This window comes from Nycticebus coucang, chromosome 1, assembly GCF_027406575.1.
Source record: "Nycticebus coucang isolate mNycCou1 chromosome 1, mNycCou1.pri, whole genome shotgun sequence".
Classification (NCBI taxonomy): domain Eukaryota; kingdom Metazoa; phylum Chordata; class Mammalia; order Primates; family Lorisidae; genus Nycticebus; species Nycticebus coucang.
The window spans coordinates 184206560-184230922 of NC_069780.1; the positions used below are offsets into that span (position 1 = coordinate 184206560).

Here is a 24363-nt window from a genome sequence, read left to right on the forward strand (position 1 = left end):
AAGATACTTTGGTTCAGCATCACTCTTATAAAGTGTAACATACAAGTAAGACAAGAGAAACTGTGCCCTCCTGAGGCCCGAGGGCCTACACACATAGGGACAATGATTTAGGGAGAGACCCCGGAGATCCCACTGTGCTAATTCAGAGATGAATCCCAGTCACGTTTCTGAAGGTGACAAGGACAAGACGGAACCCAAACAAGGAGAATGAAAACACTTCGTCTTACTGCCTTCTCTTTAAGGAGCTGGATTTCCTTTCTTCCATCTCATCGATGGGTGAGGAGGAGGAGAGAAGGGAATTGTCCGAAGGGTTGAAGGAAGGGCTGCTACTGTCTCCCTGGTCAACAAGGAGTGAGCTTGGACGATCCTCCAGGGCCTGGAAGAGATGTGGACAGTCAACAACGCTTCAGCCTACAGTTCATGACAGCTTGAAATTAGGGCAAGAAATTCTCTGAAGTCAGAAGATGTATTTGTAAAGTTATAAAATTGCTATGTTTGAAATTACGTAGTATTTACAACACAAAACTCTGCTATTAATAAAAAAAGAATGGAGCCAGGGCTGGGTAAAAGAAGAAAGTTAGAATGAGAAGGATAGTCAATCTACAGACATATTTTGTTCCTTGTTACCAAATAAGTAGAAATGATACACTTGCTTACATCAGACACTGCACTCATTTCTGGATATATAGCATATTTCACACCTAGCGATTTCTTTTTGGTTATATTCCTGCCAAATGAAAGCATGAGCCACTCGTAAGTGTGTGGGTCAGGCCATTCTGGTCCCTGGATATGGCACCCACATTCCTTGTTGGCGGGCTACAGAGAAACATCAGTAATCTATGGTTTTAAGAAATTTGGTTTGCTCTTCATTATCTACAAAGACTTGACTTATATTTAAACACACACACATCTTCCAGCTAAAATCAATCTATCTAAGCCCCATCCATTCTATCCTTTCTATAGGGAGCAGTAATCATGCTGGTCTAAACTACTTCTCCAGAACTTCTCTCCCCACTGGACTTTAGTTTCTGCAGCTGACTTTTTTTTTTTTTAATCATTGTATCCCTTATAGAACCTCATACAAATCTTTGTCGGGGTTCAATAAAGCTATGAGTTCAATACTGATGACTTCTCTCCCCTGATGAATGTGACAATGATCAGTGATTACTGATTGGAACATATGAATTTTATTGCTTTACCTGGATTCACAAAGCACCTGGGAGTTATGGTTCTTCTAAAATTTCCAAAACATCCCATTGGATGTAGAGAAATGACTGAACTGGAAATGTGATTAGCTTATCTTCAGATAAACACCATAATACGCAATGCAAGAATACGTCACACTTCACTTAACACGTTTCATATTAATACATTAAAATCTCTGATACATTTCCTGTTTTCTCTCCTTTTGAGTTAAGAGACTGAATCTGATCTGACTTGATCATGGAGCAGAGCTTTGAGGACATAAAGTCTGCTCACGAAATCTTGCTAAAATAACCCCACAGAGCTGTAAAAAAACCCTACACCAACTGCTACTCTTATTTTTCAGAAATAGAACATTTAGTCAAGAAACAGTTTGATCCCTAATTGCACTATTTTGCTATCAACCTTTGCTGGAAGCAAAGGTTTTGCCCTAAGTAGCAGTGCTTGACACATGTCTGCAAATTCCGGCATGCCTTTGACAGGAGGCCCAAGGGACAGGCAGGAGAGCACGCTGGGCCCTGTCGCCTGTCTGGACAGCTGAAGCTCATTAGACTGAATTCCGTTCACTTGAACAGTGAGAAAAGAGAAAGAAAAGGCAGGCTCTGGATATTCCGCACGCACAGGAGAGCAAAGGGGTGAGGCCACGTGCGTCAGGGCCCATGGGGACCTTTCTCTTATGATTAGTGAAATCATTGTCTGGATCTGAAACAAAGGATCCCCGCAAGCCCCTCTGGCTGCCTATCCTCAGATCTGCCCTGCCCTGATCCAGAGGGGCCAAGGAGAGAGTGCAGATGCCCGAGGGGGACCAGTCACCCACGTAAGTGCCTGTGCCACTCACGAGGCTTGGTTCCTCCCTGCAGCCCATTTGTCTCTTACTTAAATGTGAGCGAAAAGGTTGTCACTGCCACAAAGCAGCCTCAACGGTAGTAACTGGGACTTTATAGATTTTGGACGATTATTTGTGAAACTGAATTTGGTTGTTTTTGATCAACTTTCTCTGTTACGTGAAAATAGATCTGCATAGATATTGTCTCTCTTCTGAGGCTATTGTCTCTCTTCTAGGCTATATTTTCTTAGAGAACTGTCTACTTCATCCAGGTTTCATTTCAAATTATTCAAAGAGTTGAATAAAGCAGTATCTTATGTAACTGTTTGAATTTCTTCAGTTTGTTCCTCCCTTATAATTTCTTAATTTTGTGTACTTCTACTTTTTTCTATTTTCTTGAGATGACCTAATGTCCATATTTACATGTATAAAGAACAGATTTTAGTTTTTATTATTTTACTGTTTTCCAAATCACTAATTTCTGCTCTTATCGATGAATTCATTCCTTTTTAAATTTTATTTTGTTTTTCTAACATCTTAAGTTAGATGTTATTTCATTTACTTTCATTTCTTCCTGTATCTCAAAGTCAAGTTCAAATGGTCACTGGGGTCACAGGCTACTATTACATGACTGTCAATGTTTAGGAAAAATGCACAACCTTTAAAATAAGGAGTTGGTTCAAGAATATGGAGGAAAGAGAGAGGTGTGACTTTCAGGGATCAGTTTTCAGGTCAGATCCTCAGGTTTTAGGTGGAAGATGGTTCAGTTCCTTGAACATCACACTGATGAACACCTCTCTTCTCCTCTCCTCTGCCCCTCAACCCAATAAATTAATACATCCCTTCTGAAGGATTATTCAGTACTTGAACCCAGTTATGAAGGCAGGACAGCCTCAGAAGTTACCCACGAAGGAACAAATTTGGATGACTAAGGATCCATGGCAGAGCCAGGCCGCAGGAGAGGTTGAGGATATTACAATGATTCACTGGAGGTTTTACTAACAAAAAGTAGTTCCCATTTGAAATCAGAGGATTAGTGACAGGAAATCAATGCAAAATTATGTTTCCCTTAAACCAGAAAGAGGGAGCAGAATCTAGATTACCTCCCATGGCAGAATGAAGGCAAGGTCAATCTGTCTCATAAAGTACAAATATGGTTCTCCCACTGTGCAGGGGAGGGAGGCATCAGGGAACAGCCATGTGGATGGAACCTTGCCAGGAGCTGAACCAACAGTGCCCCAGACCTGAGTTCTGCTGGGCTGAGCCCTTGCTGGTAGAACTCCCCTGTGAGCCGGAGACCCTGGATCAGGTCTGTCCAACTCCAAAACCTCCGCCCTTCCCACTGTGCTAACAGTGCAACATCCATTGACATAGGAAGAGATATGAGTGTGTAGAAATAACCTAGTTCCAACTAAGTAAGTTGAAAAAGCTTAATTCCTCAAAATTGGGATAGAATAAACCAGTAAGAGCTGGAAAAGAACACACCACAAACCATTCCTCCATTTGGGATTCCACCTGAATTAATTACAGACCAATCAGAGACCACATAAAGCAGTATACAACTTAAACACTTGCAGAACAATGACCAGCACCTTGACAAAGTGTTGCCTCAGAGCAGCCCCTGGGAAACCATTTCAATTACTAGGTGGGAGTGATTTTAATGATCATCTAATTGATGTGTATAAACAGCTTTTTAATACATGTTTAAGGATGCTTGAAAACTCACTGGATACAATTTAAGCACCTTTTGTTCCGACCCATTTAAGTAATTTCATTCTTAAAGAGATAGCAAAGGATGTGGTTGTAACTCAATTCATATAGATGTGATTCCAAATTCTTGACCAGTGGGGTCAAGAGTTTGTGCATTAGCTACCAAGTCCTAGCAACCTCCCTGTGTAACTTCAAAGCTCAGTTTCTTTTCCAGAACATGTGACCATCCACAGAGAATTCTAAGCTATCGGACGGTGACAACCATCAGTCTGAATATGTCTTTATATACTTCCCATTTAACTCAGTCAACCAGTTTCATCAGAGGCTGTTTAGGGACAGGAGAAGACACAGGAATGACATGACATATCCTGCTACCCAATTAATACCCAAATACAAAAAGATAAAAGCACACAATTCAAAGAAGTATGTTCTTTGATCCAGCAATTCTAATGCTAGAAATATACTCTATAAATCTAACTACAAATATGCAATGAACATGGGTATTTGTAACAGCAAAAACACCTTACAATATTAATTTACATAAATTATAGTAAACCATGTTTCTGACCCTTAGTAGCTAGTCAAATTTTTAAATGTTGTGCATGCCTCCGTTTCTTCATCTGTAAAATGTGACAGCAGTGCCTGCCTACCTCAGAAGGCTGTTGTGGGGAGTATGTTTATACATAATCTATGCTCACACTTGGACTAGCACCTGGTTTAGATTAAGCTCCCAGTGGTATTATCATAGAAGCCACAGAATGGAATATTTCTGTTATTAAAGGGGAAAAGGTAATACTTAATGTACTGACAAAAGACATGTGTCAACAGATGTGTATTAAGTCCTAGAATCTTAAAAATTGGATAGACTGGATGGGCGAGGTGACTCACACCTGTAATTCTAGCACTCTGGGAGGCCAAGGTGGGAGGATCGCTTAAGCTTAGGACTTCGAGACCACCTGAGCAAGACTGAAACTCCATCTCTACTACAAATAGAAAAACCAGCCTGGCATTGTGGCATGCACCTGTATTCCCAGATATTTGGGAGGTTGAGGCAAGAGGATTGCCTGAGCCCAGGAGACTGAGGTTGCTGTGAGCTATGATGATGCCATGCATTCTACCAGGATGATAGAATGAGATTCTGTCTCAAAAAAAAAAAAAAAAAAAAAAAACTGAATAAATCCATTTTGAAAGAGAAAGCATGTACCCACGCATACGTTCCATATTCATCTGTACCAGCCAGTGAAATGTCTGGAGGGGAACACTGAGCTGTTCACAGTGGTTATCTCTGAAGAATGGGCTGGTGGGAGAGGCTGTGGGCTTTTACTTTGGAGGGGTAGCTTTTCAAAGATCCTAAATACCTTTATAGGGGCAGTAGAATATACTAACATAAAAAGTTGTTACCATTGGTGGTTTGTCCATTTCATAGTTAAGCAAAGAAAAAGAAATGAACTGATTTCAATCAGAGGCAGCATGTGCCTAAAGAATCAACACTCAACGTTGAGGCTCTTATCCAATGAATCCACGCTGACGAAATGGCGACAGAGAGGTTGCTAAGGAGATGAAGTCCTAATATATGACTGCAAACCCTTCTCTCTTAAACACTGTAGACTCAAATGAAAGATTTCAGACAGCAAAAGAAACCTGTGACCCTATCTGTGGGTACTGCCGCCCCTGGGCACCTATTTAAAAAGATTGGAGTTGACCACATTTCCTACAGATGCAGTCAAGATGTGTAGTAAGAGGCTTGCCCTTGGTTTCTCCTCTAAGACCCTAGGATGTCTCAACTGTCCACTTACCTGGAGCCCTTGGCCAAGAAAGACAGTCTGTGCTAACAAACCGACAATATCTCCATCTCCGGAGGGAAGATGATGAAGGTCAGACACACAGTCAACTGTGTATATGTAACTGAGCCGCAAACAGAAACTCCCAACACTAAGGCTCAGGTGAGCTGGCAAGGCTGGTGATCCTTGCTCCAAGTTGTCACACATCACTGCTGAGAGTAGTCAGTGCTGTACAAATGACTTTGCTAGGAAAGCAAAGCTGGGGGCTGGGACCAGGTACCTCCTAGGCTCTGCTCCGTGCATGACTTCCCTTGCCTGATCTTAACTGTCCTTCCATGGTAATAAGTTGCAACTGTGGGAACAGTGGCTTCTCTGAGTTCTGTGAGTCCTTAGAACAAATTAGTGAACCTGAGGGTAGTAGTGGGGGACCCGCAACCTTGTGACTGGTTAGAAATGAGGGTGGTGGCGGGGACCCTGGAGCTGTGTGATAAGCCAGACACATTTCACAGCCCATAGCGTGCCCAGAGGAGGACAAATCCACCTGCAAGCAGCCATCAAACCACTTCCCAGCTCAGACTTTGTCCGGGGAGCCTTACCATCTTGCTTTTCACAAGTTCCTCAATCGCACTGACGAGCTCGGCTGCACTCGGTGTCTCGGAGCTGGTGGGGCGGACTAACAACCGGGAAGAGGCCTAGGGGAGAAGTTAAGAGAAAAGGAGGGGGAGGCGGAGGCCTTGCATTAGTAACTGCACTGACAGTAATTCTTCTGCAAGCTCGAGCTCTTTTTAAAAGTAATTCCAGACAAAAAGACCACAAGTTTGTCTTTGTTTGCATTTATTTAAAGTCATCCTTTCAAATTTACAATATTCTGACATGAAACATTAAATAAAACCTGTCTGGGATACATGTGGGAAGCAGACAATGTCTGTTTTTAATCTGCAGTCATGTAACATCATAATGTTTTTTCTCAGAGGTGACTGGGTCTGGGAATATTCTAACTAACTTTTGCAACTGCTGGCGAGGCTCTAGGCTAAGGAGAAAAAACACAGAATCTGATCTATGGAAGAACGAGCGGCTTAAGGTCTAACGAGTGAACCCTAGAATAATCAGGAAACAAAAGATACTAAAAATGGCCTTACTGTGTTTATGGGATTAAGGAAAGAAAGGAACAAGGAAGAGGCAGGGAGCAAGGTGCGGTGACCAGACAGGGGAGGAGGGGGACGAGCTCACCATTTTCTGTGCCATCCATTTCCCCATGATTAGTGCAGAGTACAGGAGAGCTGAGGCCTCACAACCTATCAGATGCCACTTATGGCTAGAATAGAGGGCATAACGGGGTCGACACTTAGGGAATCCGGGGGAGGGGCTGCTAAATTGGAGTTTCAGTAATTAGCAAACACAGGGTGTTTGCAGATTACTTATGCCGTAAATTGATCGGGAACTAGAGGGACATAATATGAACCTTGCTTCATATTAAGGACAGCAGAGAGGCATGCGGCACACGGCTGCTGTCCCAGCCACGCGTTTCTCACGGCAGACAGATACAGGTTTGTATGTTTACAACGAGGCTTTTACACGTGAGGATCAAAATGTGCACTTGGCGAAACAAATGCTGGTTTGGTCTAATGAGAAATGGAAGATGGGGTGAAGAAAACAAAGAAAAACAAATTCAGATGGAAAGGTAAGGAAACTGAGCCAAAACAGACACAGAACACAAATCAACATAATGCTGCAGTCAGAGTTCACGAAAAGAGAAAACAGAACAAAACAAAAAATTAGTCACAGGGTAATATACTGTCTGGGAACATCACTACAGATTTCTGTAAGTGAGGAACTGCTACTGATAATACCCAATGAGGTTAACACAGTAACCAGTAAATGATTCTAGCAAACAGACAAATAGAGTGCAATTCACTATTTAAATGGACAAAAATACCCTGTATTGGTAAGTAAGTCAACAAGGCCCAGGCCCCTCATTGTCTGAATAACCACCTAGACTGTAGGAAATTTTAGTTTTAGGTGTTTAAAAAGCTATGGCTCAGGGTATTATGAAATGGCGTAGGGAATGACAGTGAAGCCACAGAGCCCCCAGGTCCTGGCTCTGCACTCCCATCCCCCTCGCACTGGGATGGGGGCTGCACCTCAGACACACACAGAACTCCAGGACCCCAACCCACGTTAAGTTCTGCAGCTCATAGCCATTATTCCAAGATCCACAACATCCTGACAGTTCGGGGACTTTGTGTTAAAAACGGAGGAGGAAGTAGATTTCACAAAGAAGGGGGTGTGTTGGCGTCTGCCTTGGGTTCGACTTAGCCTCATAGGTGTCAACTACCGCTGCTGTGGCAGATCCGGGGTCGTAAAATAGGGGGCGATTACACCAGCAAGTGATTCTACTAGCACCCACAAGGGAGGAAGGGGAGAAAAAATGGGAAAGGATGGAGAAAAATTGTTGAAAACACATTTGTTTTATTCAGAAAACTTAAGTTACTGTCCCCCCCGCCCCCCAACAAAAACCCAATCATGACTTCAGAGCACGATTTTCAACACCTGCCAACTGTGAGGGGCACCAGGGGCCAGGACTCTGGTGGATGTGCAGCTGTATTTATCAGGTTTCCTTTCTGATATTTTATTTTTAGGGATGTGCAGAATAATTTTACGTTATGTAAGAACTCAAGGGAATAATAAAAAAAAAAAAAAAGATTAACCTGGCTAACTCCTCTGCTTAGTATTCAAAGAGGAGATTCCCACTCTCACCTGATTCCTATACTTTGGTAACTGTGCCCACATTCTCCTGTATTGATCCTACAAGCTAATGGTTAGCATGCTGGAAAAAGTGAACAGTGGCGTCATCTCATCGTAAAGCAGAGACACTTGTGTGTGAAAACACCTCACAGAGAGGAGATGGCCACCTCACTGGGAGATGCGTTTAGGTATACCGTGGGGGTTTCTCTGATAGCTCTCTCAGGGATTCTAGTCAGTACGCTGGGAAACTTTAAAAAGCCTCATTAAAAATGTGCTGAACCATATGTGTATGACAAACTCCTTGCACTGCCTACCGCTCACTATAAACAGCTCTGCTATGCACACTTTTGGGGTGCAACCAGGCCAACTCTGCTGGGTGCCATTTCCACACTCCCAATCTCCTGCCTCCTGGAGCAAGGCTGGTGTGGAGCAGCCCCGAGAGGGCCCTGACCCCACTCGGGGCAGGTGTGGCCCTCCCCACATCTACCCTGGCCCAAGTGTCCTGTACCTTGTCATCCTGAGAGTCCGGCTGGAGAAGGCTGTGCTGCTGGATGGCCATGGGTGGGGGGAGGGGCACGGCGTCGGCCCCCTCCTCGCCTTCCTCTTCCCCACAGCTCTGCATCCCCGAGGAGGACGACTTGGAGAGGGTGCCACTGCTGAGGCCTTCGTTCCGGCCTCTCTGAAATCAAATCAGCAGTTACTTGTTAAATTCTAGGCTCGTTCACAGACCCTGGGCCTTGGGGGCAAGTGGAAAAGCGCAGTGAGGACAGAGACTGAGACGGCAGGAACCAGGACACAGCTCTCTGGACTTGGGTGGGAATTTTTCCCTCCCTGCCTGCAACCCAACTACCTTGCCTGTCAACTCAGACTAGAGATAGGCTGCTGACTCTGTCCTTTGAAGGGGTACCATCATTCGCTGTTAGGCTCTGAATACATCTCATCTTCAAGAAGCCAATAAGAAAAGGTTCAAGGCTTTGAGCACAGACCTCGTGTTGCTGTGGTCTAGCTGATTTCATTAGGGTACCTTGCTATAGGGAAATTCACCGAAGTCGTAAGAGCATACCTAAGAATACAATGCAACAAGCATTTTAAGAATCTGAGCCAAATATCCTTTCCCTCTATTCTTGCTCTTAGAAAAGAAATCCAGTTTTAGTTTGAGTAAGAGGACACAGATTTATAAAGCAGATATGTAAGTACATAACGACCCACATACTCCAATGGAAAAGCTCATGGCAAAAACATGCCCAAGAAAAAAAACCAACAGAAAACACAGATCTGCCAAACACATGAAATCTGATTCTGTCTCTTTTCTTTTTTGAGCCTGTGTGGGATTGAGGGTGGAGGACTCTGAGCGCCCCTCACTGACACTACCAGCACTGAAGGCCATCTCAGGCACCACGAAGGAATTGTTTCTTGGAGTATAATTTAAAGCCTCCTGTTCCAACCAAAAGAAAATGAAAAATAATAAATCCCTAGTTGACATATATGCCCTTATCTTTGGTGACAAGGACCAGCAAAGTAAATCAACCGGGTATTTTCCACTCAGGACAAGCTATAAGGATAAATATTGGGAAAAATAATTAGAGGATGCAAACATCTCACAAGCTTCCGATCTGAGCTTTCCCTGAGTCACCATGGTGCTCAGTGCTGACCCCAGGGATCATCTTCTGAGCTCTGTGGACACCTCCCGGCTCTGCCTCCTGAAGGAGTGAGGAGGGGAGGGCAGAGGTACCATCAGGCCCACTGGCCCCTTCAATAAGACAAGCAACTATGTCCTACAACTGAAAAAAATATAAAAAAAAAACCCCAAATACAAAGAACAGAAACACGAGGGTTCTAGCCTTTCATGATTTCCCTGTCTTGCGGGCACACTCACCTCCTCCACGGTCTCATCCTGCGGGGTGGCGGCGCTGTCGTCTGAGTCCTTCTGCGAGCCGGCGTCGGCGCTCTTGCGGACCTCCCTGCTCTTCTTGTGCTTGTGTGCCAGCTTCTTGACGTGCCCATCAGCCTTGCCACTGCTGAGCCGCCGCACCGGGCTGGTGAGCCACTTGCGCAAGGTGTTGCCTGGCCGCTTAGGGCCCGGGGAGCTCTGTGCCCCAATCATGTGGGGCTGCAGGGACGCCACGGAGGCGGGTGGGCTGGCATCGTTACTGGACACGGACAGTGAGTCTGTGGGGAGGAGGAAGAAAGAGCTAGGTGATAGGTGACACAGAAAATGGTATGGACTTGCTCTAGAGAGATTCTGTGACCAACAGTGCCCATCTAGAAGGCCCAGTGTCCAGGACAAAGCCCGTGGCTGTGGAAAAGGATCCAGCCAGTGGGCTATCGAAGAAGCCAGCCAAGGCCTCCTGCTCCAGCCAGATCACACAAGGCACACGGGGTCTTTTGAGTGCAGTCCAGAGAAAGTTACCTCTATTAATAAAAATAACAAACACATTAAAAAAAAATGTAGAAGCCATTCTCAACCAAAATGCCCTTTTAAAAAATACCTAAATCAAACTTATTAAATCACAAAAATTAAGTACAGTTAAACTTGGGGTGATTGTTCAAGAGAAAAAAATAGAAAATTTAAGTAACAGTGGACACTCAACATATCCATGGAGTCCCCTGGCATATTAACTTTACCACCTGAACAGCAGTGACTGTGTCCACTGTCCAGCCTCTGCCCAGCACTGGGCTTGAGGGCTCCACCACGGTGCCAGGGGGTAAAATGCTTCACTTCAGCAAACAGGATGATGAAGACGATGGCCATTCACGGCGCTTGTTCATTTTCTCAAGTCTTTTCATGTCTTAAAAATAACTGACACTAATCTTTGAAAAGATTATTTTGTATAGAACCTGCACTACCTGTATTTACCTTTGTGGCCCTGGAGACCTTACGTGTTGCAGTCAAAGCCCCCCTGTGATTATGTGGCAGCAGTTTCCCACAGAGCTCCTGACGCTGGGACTAGACAGCACATGCCCTTCTAATTACTGGCCCGTTCTTTCCTTGGCCCAAGACACAGACTGGTGAAGGGTATAATCTTCCATAAACATATGATGCAATTCAAGCCGAATCACTCATTCTTAAAAATTTAGACTTTTCTCAGCGGCAAACTGTGGTTCAAAATCGACCAGTATCTGTCAGAGAGTAATCATCTTTCCCCTCTGTACGTGTATATGTGCGTGTATATACGTATACACACGTTTTTGTGTTTATTCACATAGAACAGTTCCACATCAGTCTCACTGGCCTGGGTGTGGTCTGAAAGAGGTAGGAGAGAATGAAATCATTAAGTTGAAACCGTTCCCAGGGTCGTTCTCTGGTGATTGAGGGTAAAGGGTACAAAAGGCAGGCACAGTCCCTGGCCCCTGGAGCTCTTGGTGTAGGAACAATAGGAGGATGAAAAGACGGGGAGGGTTGGATAATCTACAGGGCAGATCATAAATTATTTATCTATTTTTCTGTAAGCACCAGCTCCTGGCAGGACACTGTGCTAAGGCAGGCAGCAGATGACAGAGTCACTTACAGTGGTGTGACTTAGAGCTGGGCCCTAGACTTTTTGCCGGAGAGAGATGAGCAACACCCAGTTTCTTCACCCATAGGACCCACCTCATAGTGTTTTCTGGATCACTCAATTACCACACACCACAGCAGAGGTTTAAACCCTGCTGGAGATGAGAAGGGGAAACAGGAGGAGGAATTAAGGCAGGCTTTGTGAAGGAGGCGGCCCTGAAGCAAGCAGTTGAATGAGCTGAGCCCTGGCAACCCCTGAACTGTGTTGGGAGCACACAAGGTCTAAAGGACAGAGGCCTCATCTTGTCTGGGGCCTGACTATGCTCCTGGGGCCTTGCCCAGTGCCCAGCATACAGCAGGTACACATTAAATACTGAATGCAAATGTTAACAACAACCAGAGCAAAAAACCAACAGCCTAAAGAAACAGAGCAAGTTGATTCACAGCTAACCTTTTAAGGACCATCAATTATTTGATATATATTCACTAAGCCGAACAAGTGCACAAGACAGAGAAAGGTGAGGGAGGCAGCAAGGGAAGGGGGTGACGTGACAGGCTCACCCGGGCAGGGTGGGAGACGTGACGGAGGCAGGAAAGAGATACAGGCTCACTCACTTTAACAAAATATAGTAAAGACAGGTTCCGACATTCATAAACAGAACAGTCACACCTCAGAAGTAACAGGGACCACCACCTAGGCCAATGACTCAGTATCATAGATGTTTCTGAGCTGAAAGTAAGAATGTGGGGCCTTGGCATGGGGGCAAGGCAGCATGTACTTTAATGAAAACCCTAAGTGATGCCCGCAGGGCTGCAGAGAAGGAAGGTTCTGGAAGGGTGGAGTGCAGGCAGGGACACAGGGCAGCCCTGGAGTATACAGTTCTCCCTGCCGGTTACCAGGTGCAGTGGCCTCTGCACGTGTGACAGAATGAGCCGCAGTCAATTATGATGCTTTGCGACACTCAGCTGGCTTTGTAAGGACGATTCTCAAGGCATTTTAGCCTTGCCTAGGAAAGGAGCTGATTGTTGGGAAAATGGTTCAAGAAGAAAAAGAAATTAGATATGTCACATCCCAGCTTCTCTCCGTGGGCTCAGCTGCATGGGATTTGTTCCTTTGCACTCTGGGAACAAGGTTCAAGAGAGATTTCCTGCTTGCTGGCAGTCGAGCATTAGAAATGTGGCTTGGCTTGAATGTTCATTCAGAGACACCCAAGTAGGAGTTCATCAGTGCCGTGGATGAAACGCAAAGGATTCTGACACGCTGTTTTGAAGGTAATACGCAGTTCTCTCCCTGAATTCCTACTCAGCAAATCATTGCAGTGACATTTCACCAAACTGGGATCTTTATGATTTTGAAAAAACCTAGCAGTGATCACGGATCTAGAATGAAAAATTTTGTGAAATTTTTATTTTACCTTGGAAAAAAATTTGTTTCAGATGTACGCAAATACGGATGGCAGGTTATGACCTCTTCTCTTCCACTTTGTTTTTAATAAGGGTCAATTCTTCATGTTATGAGTATTACACTCTCTCTATAAAACTTGTCTTCTCACCATAGAAACTTCTTTTGCCTAAGTCTATGGATTGTAACAGCCCATCCCTATGTGCTTTGCTGTGTGTGTGTGTGACATAATGCATAAATTAGGATTTAAAAAAGAGAATTAAAAAAGTGAATTTAAGAATTATTTAAACTTAATGCCATCATTAACAGAATGAAAGAAACTGCTCTTATTTTTAGTTATCTCAACAATAAAGTTTGCCTGCTAGACCAACTGCTGTGATGCAAATTTTGAATTAAATCACATATGCTAATGGCATCTCCAGTAGAACTAAGGTTTCCAAAGTTACTGGGCACTAGGTAAGCATGAATCTCATAATAAACACAGAGCTTAGAATTCTTAGGTTGCCATGGGAATATCTTAAATTACTGGTCTGCATGCAGCTGCTTTCCCCAGAGGTTGTCCTAAGGGCTGCCCTAGTGTCCACTGAGCTCCCCTGCCCAGACACCCACACTGTGAGGGGACACGCCCCCTTCCTCTTGGTATCATGTCCTCTCCTTTTTTGCTCAGGATGTGACTGTGGATAGTTCAGCCCAGTAACCAGGGTTATACCCAGAAAGAGAGCCCAAAGCTCAGAGCCCTGTATAACCAGTTCTTGAAAGCATCTTCCCAGCTGGGTAACTATGAGGTCAGGAAGCTGACCGTGACCCTGGACTCCAGGCTGTGAGTGGGAGGGAGCCATGTCTTGTTTATTTAGGACCAGGCTCCACTGCCAGCAGGTGGCCTGACCAACCCGTGAAGCTTAATAAGCGCATGTTGAATAAATTACAAGCAGGTGAGAAATGAACCAGCCATAGGCTCTTCCCAGTTTCCCCTTTTCCCAGGATCAGACCATTGACAGAAAATTTATGTCAGTTTCCTGAATGGTGAGTCCTGAGTCAGTGGTATATCCTGGTCAGTTTTAGGAAGAACTACAGGTAATAGCTAATTGTAGTCAAGTTCAGAGTATGTGAGTTATTTACTTCTAAGACGACAATTCAGAGCAGAAGAAGGCCACCTCCCTGGGACCCACCTCTCCTCTCTCACCCGCACTGTGCTATGTGCTTTCTCCCAAGCACAGGCAGAGCCCGGCTAAGTGCGTGGGAGCATCGCCTGTCATGTGAGGCGCACAAAGTGGGGTTCAAGACAGAACTGACCTGAGAAATCCACGTGTGACTGCAGAGCTGTACTTGTTCCTGTTCCCCATCTTCAGTTACTCCTCTTTACCTCTCCCCAGCTCCTACCTTTCTGGAAGCAATGGAGCCAGCTCTTGGTCTCTCTTCCCCCACAACCCACTCTCTCATCCCAAGTTGCCTTCGGGTCCCACTAGGGTTTGGAAATGTGCTTTCCTCTTTTTAGCTTGGGGATACCCATGATGCAAAGTCCAGGCAGACAATCAATTTGGGACATCAGGAAGAACTGCTGTGGTGGCCAGAGAACCTGCATGAGCCTGCCCCCCGCCCCCCACTCCACAGCTGTGGCCCCCGGCACACCCTACAGCACCTGAGCTTCCCATCTGCAGAGTTGTAAAAGGATGAAGTGAAACAGTGGAAATGAATGATTTTATAAACTATAAAGTGCTGCTTAAAATTGTAGGAGGGCTGCAGTATCCAGAACCCCACAGCAGTGCAGAACCCACTACACTGTATTTATGCAAACTCTTGAGTGCCCAGAAAACAGGAATTCGTTTTAATCACAGCTGGGTTTGTAATCTAGGTTTAGGTGAAATCCAGCTTGTCTAGGTCATACAAGAAATCACTTTTGGATGTGGGAAGAATTAAGCAACCTAGATGAATCACTTCTGTTTTTTTTTTTTTTTAAATGTGTCCCTCATTAAGAGGACCATGAACTTCAGCATAACAAGACACCATCAGCACCTGACAGTCACATCAGAGATGTATGCAAAGGAAACCGCGAGGCTCTCTGCTCGACGAAGAGAAAATCAGTTAAAGCAGATCCCTTCTTATTTTAAAAGGGAAAATCCTCCCATAGATGGCTTCTTTGCAGAAGTCAGAGTTCACACAAAGTTCACAATAGATTCCTTTTTAAAATAAAAAAAAGAAAAGAAAAAAGCTGAAAAAGAAAGGCGCAAGCACAGGCCAACCTTCAGCCCCACGCAGGGAGGAGCTCCCCCAAAGCGCACACGGCCCCAGCACTCGGGAGGGGACCACTGCCTCGTCCCTGTCTGTAAATCTGGGACATCTGTGATTGATAAAATCTTTTTTTTTTTTTTTTAATTCAAGAAAAAAAAGGAGAAAGGACCATATCCTGCTAGTTGCAGGATACAGAGGATCACGTTTCAGTTTGACTCTCTCTTTTTCACAATGGTAAAAAGTCTCTAAGTGTTCTGGTGTAACAATTAGATTGCTGAGCATGGCATTAAACGAATTAAGAATTCTAGTCCCTGAATTTGAAAATGTTTCACCAAATCTCTGTTTCTTCCATCTCAGTCTCAAAAGCACGCTGGCTTTGGGAGGGCAGAGATTTCTTCTACTTTGCTCACGTGGTCTCTGGAGTTTAAGGCCTCCCGGCACGGGCTGTAAATACTTGCTAAGTGACCACTTTTCAGAAAAGTGGACACCAAGGCCGTCCCAGCCATGGTGTATGGGGTGCGGGATCTCAGGAGCCCACAGCCTTCTTTTGCTTAAGCTTCTTGATATATGAAACAATGATTCCTCTGGCCTTCTCAGGCTGCTGGGGTAAAGGTACAAAAAAAGTCTTTGAAAACTTAGTGCCTAACACAAATATGAAGTGATACATCTTTGCATGGGGGAAAAAAAAAGTCCTGGGTAATGCAAGGAAGAAAGCAGGTGGAAGTGGAGAGACTGTCCACCTACAAATATAGACAAGCACCCTGGCCCAGAGTGGACAAGAGGAAGAGCTGGGCCCTGAAGGCCTGGCCTCCCTGAACAGTGTGTCACAGCTCTGAGGGTCACCATGCCTCAGCTGTGACCGCAGCCCTCACCCTACATAACGACCCACACAGGCAATGACGATGTGTCACATCTGACGGGGCAGGGCCGCCACACAGATACACAAACTTGGTAGAAGGGGTGTGTCCAACAGACACTTGTCTCACATTTCAAATTCCCGCCACACAGGGTCCCCAGATGGTTTTAGCTAGTTCGTTTTAAAGACAGATATTCCCATCTTTCTGTCCACTGTAGGTGTTCGAAAATACCTGTCAATGAACAATGCACTCTAACCAGGATAAGCTAACTCAGGCGAATACCCAAAGCCAAGGGCTAAACTGACATTTCTAGTTGTAAGGACTTAAAGAAATGTTTATTTAGCAGTTAACTGCTATGCACTTAAGAAAGATAATTCAAGGACACTTTAGGGCAGCTGCTTCTAATGTCAGAAAATAATTCCGTCAGACTATCTGAGAGCAGGGCGGTCAGGGTTCCGTCTTGCACACCTGGGAGCTGTTTCTCAAACCTCCATCTTGTCACGAGTTTGATGCAGCAGGTTATGTTTGCATTTAGGAAGGTCTTTCCCCATACCAGGGAGGCTGTAACGTGCATGTGAATATCGCATCTATTCATTACTTAGAAAGCAAAGAATAAGCAAGTCATTAGCTTATGATTGAAGACAGAGTGGTTCAAATATTCTAGTGCAAACTTTCTGGGTAAATGATTGTCATCTCCACATTTTTTGAAGTGGATTTTAATTCCCTGCTTTGGAATCAAGGTTAACATTTTTTGGAATAAAGATAAAATCACAGTGTGCTAGAAATTCTCTAGCAGATCGCATAAAACGAGTCAATTATTCCTCCAGATGTGATTCCTAGGGACCATTATCTGTCTGCTTTTCACAGGGATCACACATGCATCACAGGCTATGCATATTAATTTTAAGAAGATGGGGAGCTTAGACAAAGCTGTGTATTACTTGGGGAATTTTGGGTTAGTGATATGCTTACACTTCTGGTGATTAAGAATTTAGATGCAGGTATTTGTATAGTATTACTCCAAATTTAAATCTATAGTCCACTTGTGAATAGGTATCTGAAAGTTTTCTTGACAGACGCCTATGTTTTCATCTCAGACTTTGCTCTTACATGTTTCACTTATCTTCTGTCTGTAAGTGCTAGTAAGTCTGCATCTGTCCCTCAGCAAAATAAGGACACACCAGATTTGGGCTGGACGCTGTGTCATCTCCAGGGAGCTCTCTGCTTCTTGGCACACCCCTGGGCTCCAGTGTTCTCTCTGGGCTGCAACTGTCATGCTGATGTCCTTCCAGCATGTAAAACAATCTCTGAAAAAGCCAGTGATGCACCGAGAACCAGCTTGGGAGATGGAAATGACCAAATTTTACATAGTTTACAACTGGGTGCACAGTGGGTCCTTACCGCACTAATGGGAACTTGGTCTTTACTTTCAAATATGAAGTGAACACAGAAAACATGAAGGAGAAGTTAAATTCCTCAGCCTTTTCTCTTTCTTTTTTTTAAATAATCCCGAGATTCAACCAGAGGCCCAGCATTGCCACGGCTCCTGCTGTAATGAAGAACACATGGCCTTCGCTGCCTAAGAAAATACACATAAATGACCGACACTTTCAGCGCTCCCTGTGCAGTCCCCTCCTCCAGATCCACACGGGAGCATTCACCAGCGGCCAACGCAGGGTGACCCCTGAGTGCCAGAGCACAATATAATCACTGGCTTCAATTAAAACCACCTCAGTGAAAAACAACTGCTCTACCTTTTACTTTGTGAAGACTGAAAGGGAGAAACACACATGCACTCTTTCTCTCTCTCTTTTTCTCTCTTGCACAGCACTTTCTTTCCACGGCGGGGGCCTAGTCTTAGTGAGTTGTGTCATGAAGAGGGAATGGCCCCCTCAGGACACCCCAACACGAGGAATGCTGGAGACACAGACCTTGCCACATAGATCTACCGATCTAACCCTCACAGAACATGCACACGGAGTCTCAAGTCCAGATCTGGTCTTCCGACTTAGAGAATCTCTAAATGTTATTTATTCTCCATGTTGTTTCTGAAAACACTTAAAACATTACATAAGCATCGGAAAATGTGTCTACGTGAACAGACATAAGGCTTCAAGCATCGTTGTCCTCTCCAGCTTATTCTTGAAAGGGGGAATGCCAACTGATCAGCATTTCTGGCCAGGAAATCGTTTCATTTTAAAGGTTTTTATTTTCACCACCAAGATTTCCAATAATGAAATGCGAAGAAATTACATAAAAATGAAAACACATGGCACAATCCTTTGCTTGGCTCTCACATATTGTTGAAGTGGAAATTTAGAACTCCCCAGAAATGAAATAAATGAAGAAACAGTCATTAGTGATGACTATTGTGAATCAAAAAGTGAGTTATTATCTACATTATTGTAAGAAATTCAGTTTAAATCTAAAGATTTGAGTTAGACGTGACTTGAACCAAAGAGGATATTGCTTGCCCAACAGTCAGGGATGCTCCAGGAGCAAGGGACCTGCAGCAAGGGACCATGAGGCATTATCACCAGTCTGTCTGCTTCTAGGAAAGGACAAGCCTTGTGACCCAAACACAGAAGAGAGCGGCCACAGTGTAAAGGGACCAACCCAAAAATCAAGTTAAATGTGATCCATGCCTCTCAGCATCTCCTCTGTTCCCTGGGCACTTGTGCAGAGAGAGGGCTGCTCTGTCCCCTGCACCAGCTCCTCCTGCAGCCGTCCAGGGAGAACTCTGCATATCCCTGGGTCAACTACTCCGCTGGCAGACATCTAAGCACTGTTCAAAACCATAGTTAAAAAAAATTATCTAGGTTTAAAAAAGTTTTCTTCTTTTTTAACCCTACTTTTCGGTTGGGGCTTGCTTGTTAATGTGGTCCCTTTCTACTCTGGACAAATACTGTCTTTATTTAGGAGCGTTTAGCCCGTATTCCTGCCTGCCTGGATGACAGGGCCACCTTTGCTGCTTTTTACATAAATCAGCCTCTTCAGTGTACTTTTTGCAGGCTTTTTCTAAAACTAGAAGTCTCAGCTGTCATAAAGGGAAAAAAAATCTCTGAGGAACTATCTCAGCAATGATTGCTGACGTTTATTTAAACAAGGACAAAAGCAGATAGCCTTGCTGGATGGACTGATGCTTTCTCAAAAAAAAAAAAAAATCTCATAAAAATGAGACCAGAGGAAGACACGAACTCTGCCTGCTGAAGATGTTTGTGCAACACCCTCCCAGCCTGGCCTCAACTCGGCCCTCGGTGCTGGCTGGGGGAGCCGGAAGCACGAAGGGTGGGAAATTCTCCAGCCAGCAAGTGGCCCCACTGCCTGCACTCTGCCCTACCGTGGCGCTGCTCCAGTGATGGCTCCTCACCCCACACCATGGAATGACAGGTAGAGCCCACAACAAAAATATTTAGGGAAGACCAAATACCACATGACCCCCCATCTACCCAGGCAACATCCAGCAGCCCCACTCTGGGCTCTGATCTGTTTAAATGCTCAGAAGCCAAGAATTTCTAAATGCTCCTCTGTTCATTTGGCTTTTTCAGATGTTGAGATCTTCTATGTTCCCAAAAAGTTAGATGGCTGTTCTTTCCACAAAGTTACTTAAGACTACTATCATTTACACAAAGAGAGATTATTTAAAAAAAAAAGTTCCCTATGTTCATCAGATTACTTAGATTCATACTGTCAACTTTGGGATAATGAGGTTCCCTCTGTTAGAAAATAATGGGTTCTTGATTCTTAATTTCTCTGTTTGGAAATTATTCCAAAGGCAATGCAGTGTTTATTATTATCCTGATCATAATAACAGATGATCATCATTTACAGGAACAGAAAATTAATTTTGGAAGAAATAAGTGATCACATGGTGCCCACACAATGCTCTACCCATCTGGTTCTGTCATTCAGAGGTTCCGACACTCTTAAGAAATGAATGTTTAACTCACGGGCATAATAGTTCCTAACATTACACATAAAATGTTAGCATTAAGAGATCTAGTCTTATTTGAAAAAAATCTTACACATTGGAGCTATACTTTTCACAAAGAATATTTATACTTTTGGTTAATGTCTTCCTATTATTTGTGGGGGAAAAAAGGGAAAGGGAAAACTTAGGCTGTTTTGTTAAAGAGGAAACCAAAGAGATCTGGGGAGGGGCATCTATATGTATTTTTTTTAAGGTTGAAACGTCTTTAAATAAGGCAGGGGGCACAAAACTGCATTCACATAGAAAACAGTTTAAAGGAGTATTCTGCCATTAGTGCTTTAAAATACATATGAATGATTTACTTCAGGTGGTGACTGATTTTTCTTGACTCATACATAAGTTTATTATTAGTTAAAAAAATTAAGACCAGATTCAACTGCCAGCATGGGACATCTTCTACCTATATTCTAGGAAATGTGTGAATTGCAAGGAACCCGTATAAACAAAATATGATATAAACCATGTTAAATTATAAATGTTTTCCTAGAGCCACATAACACTACACATTTTTATACAGCATAAGAAAAAGAATTGGCCTTGGAATATTATTTTTCAATGAGCCTGCCAAGTATTATCAGCCTTCACATTATCTACAGAGCAGACTATCTAAAGCTTTAGAGACTCAAGGGATAGAATATAGTTTAGGGAGTTACAGAGGTACGGCTCTGTAGAATGAGGAGCCAGCCCACGTTCCCCCCAAAGTAAACATTTAGTACATTCTATCCTAGAGTCTCTGGTTGTTTGGTTGAAAACAAAGAAACAAAAGCCCTAACCAATTAGGAATTCCTTTTACGATTATACCTTAGTAACACCTCCACCAAAAGCAAAATGCTGCTCCAACTCCTAAAGCTAATAGTCTTTTGAAAACAGGATTAAAACGTTTACCAGATGAGAGGAGGCTGAAGACCAGTGTGAGTGGGCACTCTGCCAGCCACAGTCCACTCCCAAGCGCACAAAGGGCGAAAGGCTGTGAGCCCACAACCGGACCTAGCTAGTGTGATTTTCTACCCCCATATGCCATAAGCACTGAATTCTGTAAGTTCTTGAGGACAGCCCCCCAGTTTTGGGGAGGAAGAAGAGAGGGCTGGCACGGCTGCGTCACCCCGCGCGGAGGGCAAGGCTCTGTCTGAGGCACTCCGGAGCAGGCAGCTTTCTAGGAATCTCACCCCTTCCTGTCTGGAGTTCTGTGAAGGCCTCTCCCCCTCATCCCTGTGGCTCAAGCAGGGGTAACTGTGCTGAGAAGGAAGAAAGAAAGGAGGGGAGGAGAGAGGGGGCCTGGACTGACTCCAAACAGAAACAAAGCAGATTGAGACAAAGGAAATGAACAAAATGCCTCTGCCATGAACTCCAATTAACACCAACCGTCCTTGGCTAGGTGTAGTGCCCAGTGACGAGAGGCACCACCCTGCCACAGCCAGGAGGCAACAGCGGGAAACCCCAGGCTGCCCAGCGTAGGCCCCGGGCTGGGGAGGGGCTGGACAGACAAAGGGAAGACCACGTCACAATGAGCACGTTCCCTTCCTGTTATTAATGATCCCTTATTGAACACGTGTGGTTCTGGGCCCGTGGGCCGCTGCTTAAAATAATCAATTAGATTTAAGAGATAAAAGAAGAAGGCCTGTCTTTGGTCTCATATACTTTGCTTCAGAAGTTTTTCAAGGCTGTATTCTTTCACCTAAGAATGACTCCAGTCTTCCCATGCAGACAGGTGCAGGTCTGCTTTCCTGCAGTAGGACTTGCTGATTTTAACAAGATACAACAACAGACACCCGTTTTAGCTGCAAATCTGAAAAAATGGACCATGGATATGACTGAGCTATTATAGTCAGACCCTAGAAGTATTAAAAGTATGAACAAAAGAGGAATCATTTTACATATGGAACGAGGAGAGAAATGTGTCCAGATATGCTCAGGGGCTGCCCATAGGTGCTACTTACCCCCGCCCCACCTCATACATTTCCCAATTGTTTTACAATTAGCATATACACTTTCAGTGAAACTAAATATTCTGGGGCTTTGCACGTTTGCTTACATTTGTTTGGTTTTATGTGAGAACTGCGAAGGTCTGCAGGAGCATCTGGGCTGTGGCCCTCAGCCCTGCACCTCTCCCTGGAGACAGGAAGCGGAAATGGAGGCGACCTCCGCGGACAGATTCCAGGGCTCATTACCCCACGCTCTGGGCTGTGTTTATGGACTTGCACACCCACCCCAGAGGCCAACTTAGAGCACCTGGAGGAAATTCTCCAGAATGAAAAGCCGTAAATTTGTGTTCCCCCTGAACCCCAGCTGAAGAGATAACTTACGAGCACATACCAAAAAGAGATCACAGCTCACTCGAGGGAAGAATGCTAAAACTAGGGAAGTTCATTCTGTCTGCTAGCTCCTGTCCTGGGTCCTTGGGTTTCAGTCTATTTTTAATGTTAACTTTAAAAAGTTTTAATTTTTAGAATATTATATTCACCCTAAAAAAGGCTATACCATTCCCAAGTAATTTTAAGTTTCTTTGTTTCTTGGCTGGAAATTTATACACATTCAATGTATAACACTTTCCCCTCCCCCCAGGGAAACAAGTAAACAAAATGATTTTAAAGATGCTGTTTACTTAAATAAAAGTAAAGTAAAGTAAAACTTCAATGTAGATTTTTCAAAAGCATAGTAACCACAGCAGCAAGTGTTCTCTCTTTCTTCTCTCTCTCCCCCTGGTTTCTGCAGATAAGGAAACTGCAGCTCAGTAAGACTGGCAAGGTCTTATGTCCAAGGCCGCACAAGTAGGGGTGCGGAGGGACAAGAACACTGGTGTTCTGGCCTCTGCAGTAATGCACTATTTCCACTATTCTACAGTGCACATCCTGTCTTAAAGGGCAAAAATGATCTGAGATAGAATTTAGTTTGCAAAGCAACTTGTGTGAAAGTCTTCATACTTTATACAATTATTGTGTTGAGTACTTGTGTGGTTTCTGTTTATTCATAAGAAACCGAATATCCTCTGCACCAGCATCTCTAATGTGGGCTAGGCAGTGCTGTTAACCCACTTGGATACTTTCAGAACAGGTTCGCATCATATGCTTTAGCAATGATATTTATCTTTGTATTAGTCTTCAAAATATTTCCCTTTAATTTATAAAACCAAAAATTGCATTCGTGAGAATCCATACTCCTAACTAGAAAAGAAAAAAAAATCAAAAAAGTTTGAAAAAACATTCAAGAAAGATAAAGCACCAGTTCACTGTGTATATGGATCTGTTCAATGTTAAGGAGGGTCACTAAAGGATGGTTTTCCTTGGCGTGAGTCACTGGACTGTGTACAGCACTGTAATAGATTCCATCTGTCCTGTAAAAGGCTGTACTTATTTCAGAATGAGAACCAATCCAGTAATTCCACTATCTTATCAGTAGAACTGGGCTCTTCCACCAACCCTCATAAAAGATCACTTACAGTTCTTCCTAACTTCACTTTCTCTTATTTTTCCTAACGATTGCTTAGCAGTAAAACTCTCCCGGCTCATAAGTTACTGCTGATGGCAACCTTAGCAAATAAAACAGGCTCCTGTGCAGATTACTCCAAGCAAGGCTGGCTCACAGCTGGACAGGAAGATGCCCCATTGAATCTGTCAGGAGCAGAGAAATTGCCTTTTCCCAAAGTACTCTAAGAAGTGAAGTCCCAGATTGCTTGCAGGTGTAAAAAAGGCTTTGCAATCACTCTCTATGATTTGACGGGCATGGTAAAGTTACTTTTGTATTTATTTCTGTATATTACCCCAAATCATTCTTCCCTTTCAAAAATGATGCATATATATTTCCCCATGATCAACTTACTATCATAGGTGGAATAGAATATATTTAAATATCACTCTGAAATAACATTCAGGAAATTGTCTTGAAATTACTATAAGGTTTGGAAAGGGCTGGACAGCCCTTCTGCTATATACCACACTCACAACAATGAGAGTTGCTTTCTCTCATCTATTTTTTGCTGAGATGTGATAACTTTTTTTCTGTGAAATTCCATGAACCACCCATTTCTTCCCAAATCTGTGTTTCCTTGAAGAGTATCATCTAGAGTTTTCTAATAATTTGAGAATGACCAGAAAAAAATACATCTGGAGAATCCAAGAATATAATA

General features: G+C 43.9%; 1 protein-coding gene across 5 annotated transcripts in view; it reads right to left on the bottom strand.

Annotated features, from left to right (window-relative positions):
• Window positions 1–24363, bottom strand: part of TRIO (trio Rho guanine nucleotide exchange factor) — a 351013-nt gene that overhangs the window by 38411 nt on the left and 288239 nt on the right. For all 5 annotated transcript variants that reach the window (XM_053592973.1, XM_053592974.1, XM_053592975.1 and 2 more), the window contains exons 35-38: window positions 10142–10434; window positions 8774–8944; window positions 6117–6212; window positions 228–376 (exon numbers count right to left, since the gene is read on the bottom strand). In XM_053592973.1, the coding sequence (XP_053448948.1) occupies window positions 228–376; window positions 6117–6212; window positions 8774–8944; window positions 10142–10434 (709 nt within the window). The remainder of the gene's footprint in view (window positions 1–227; window positions 377–6116; window positions 6213–8773; window positions 8945–10141; window positions 10435–24363) is intronic.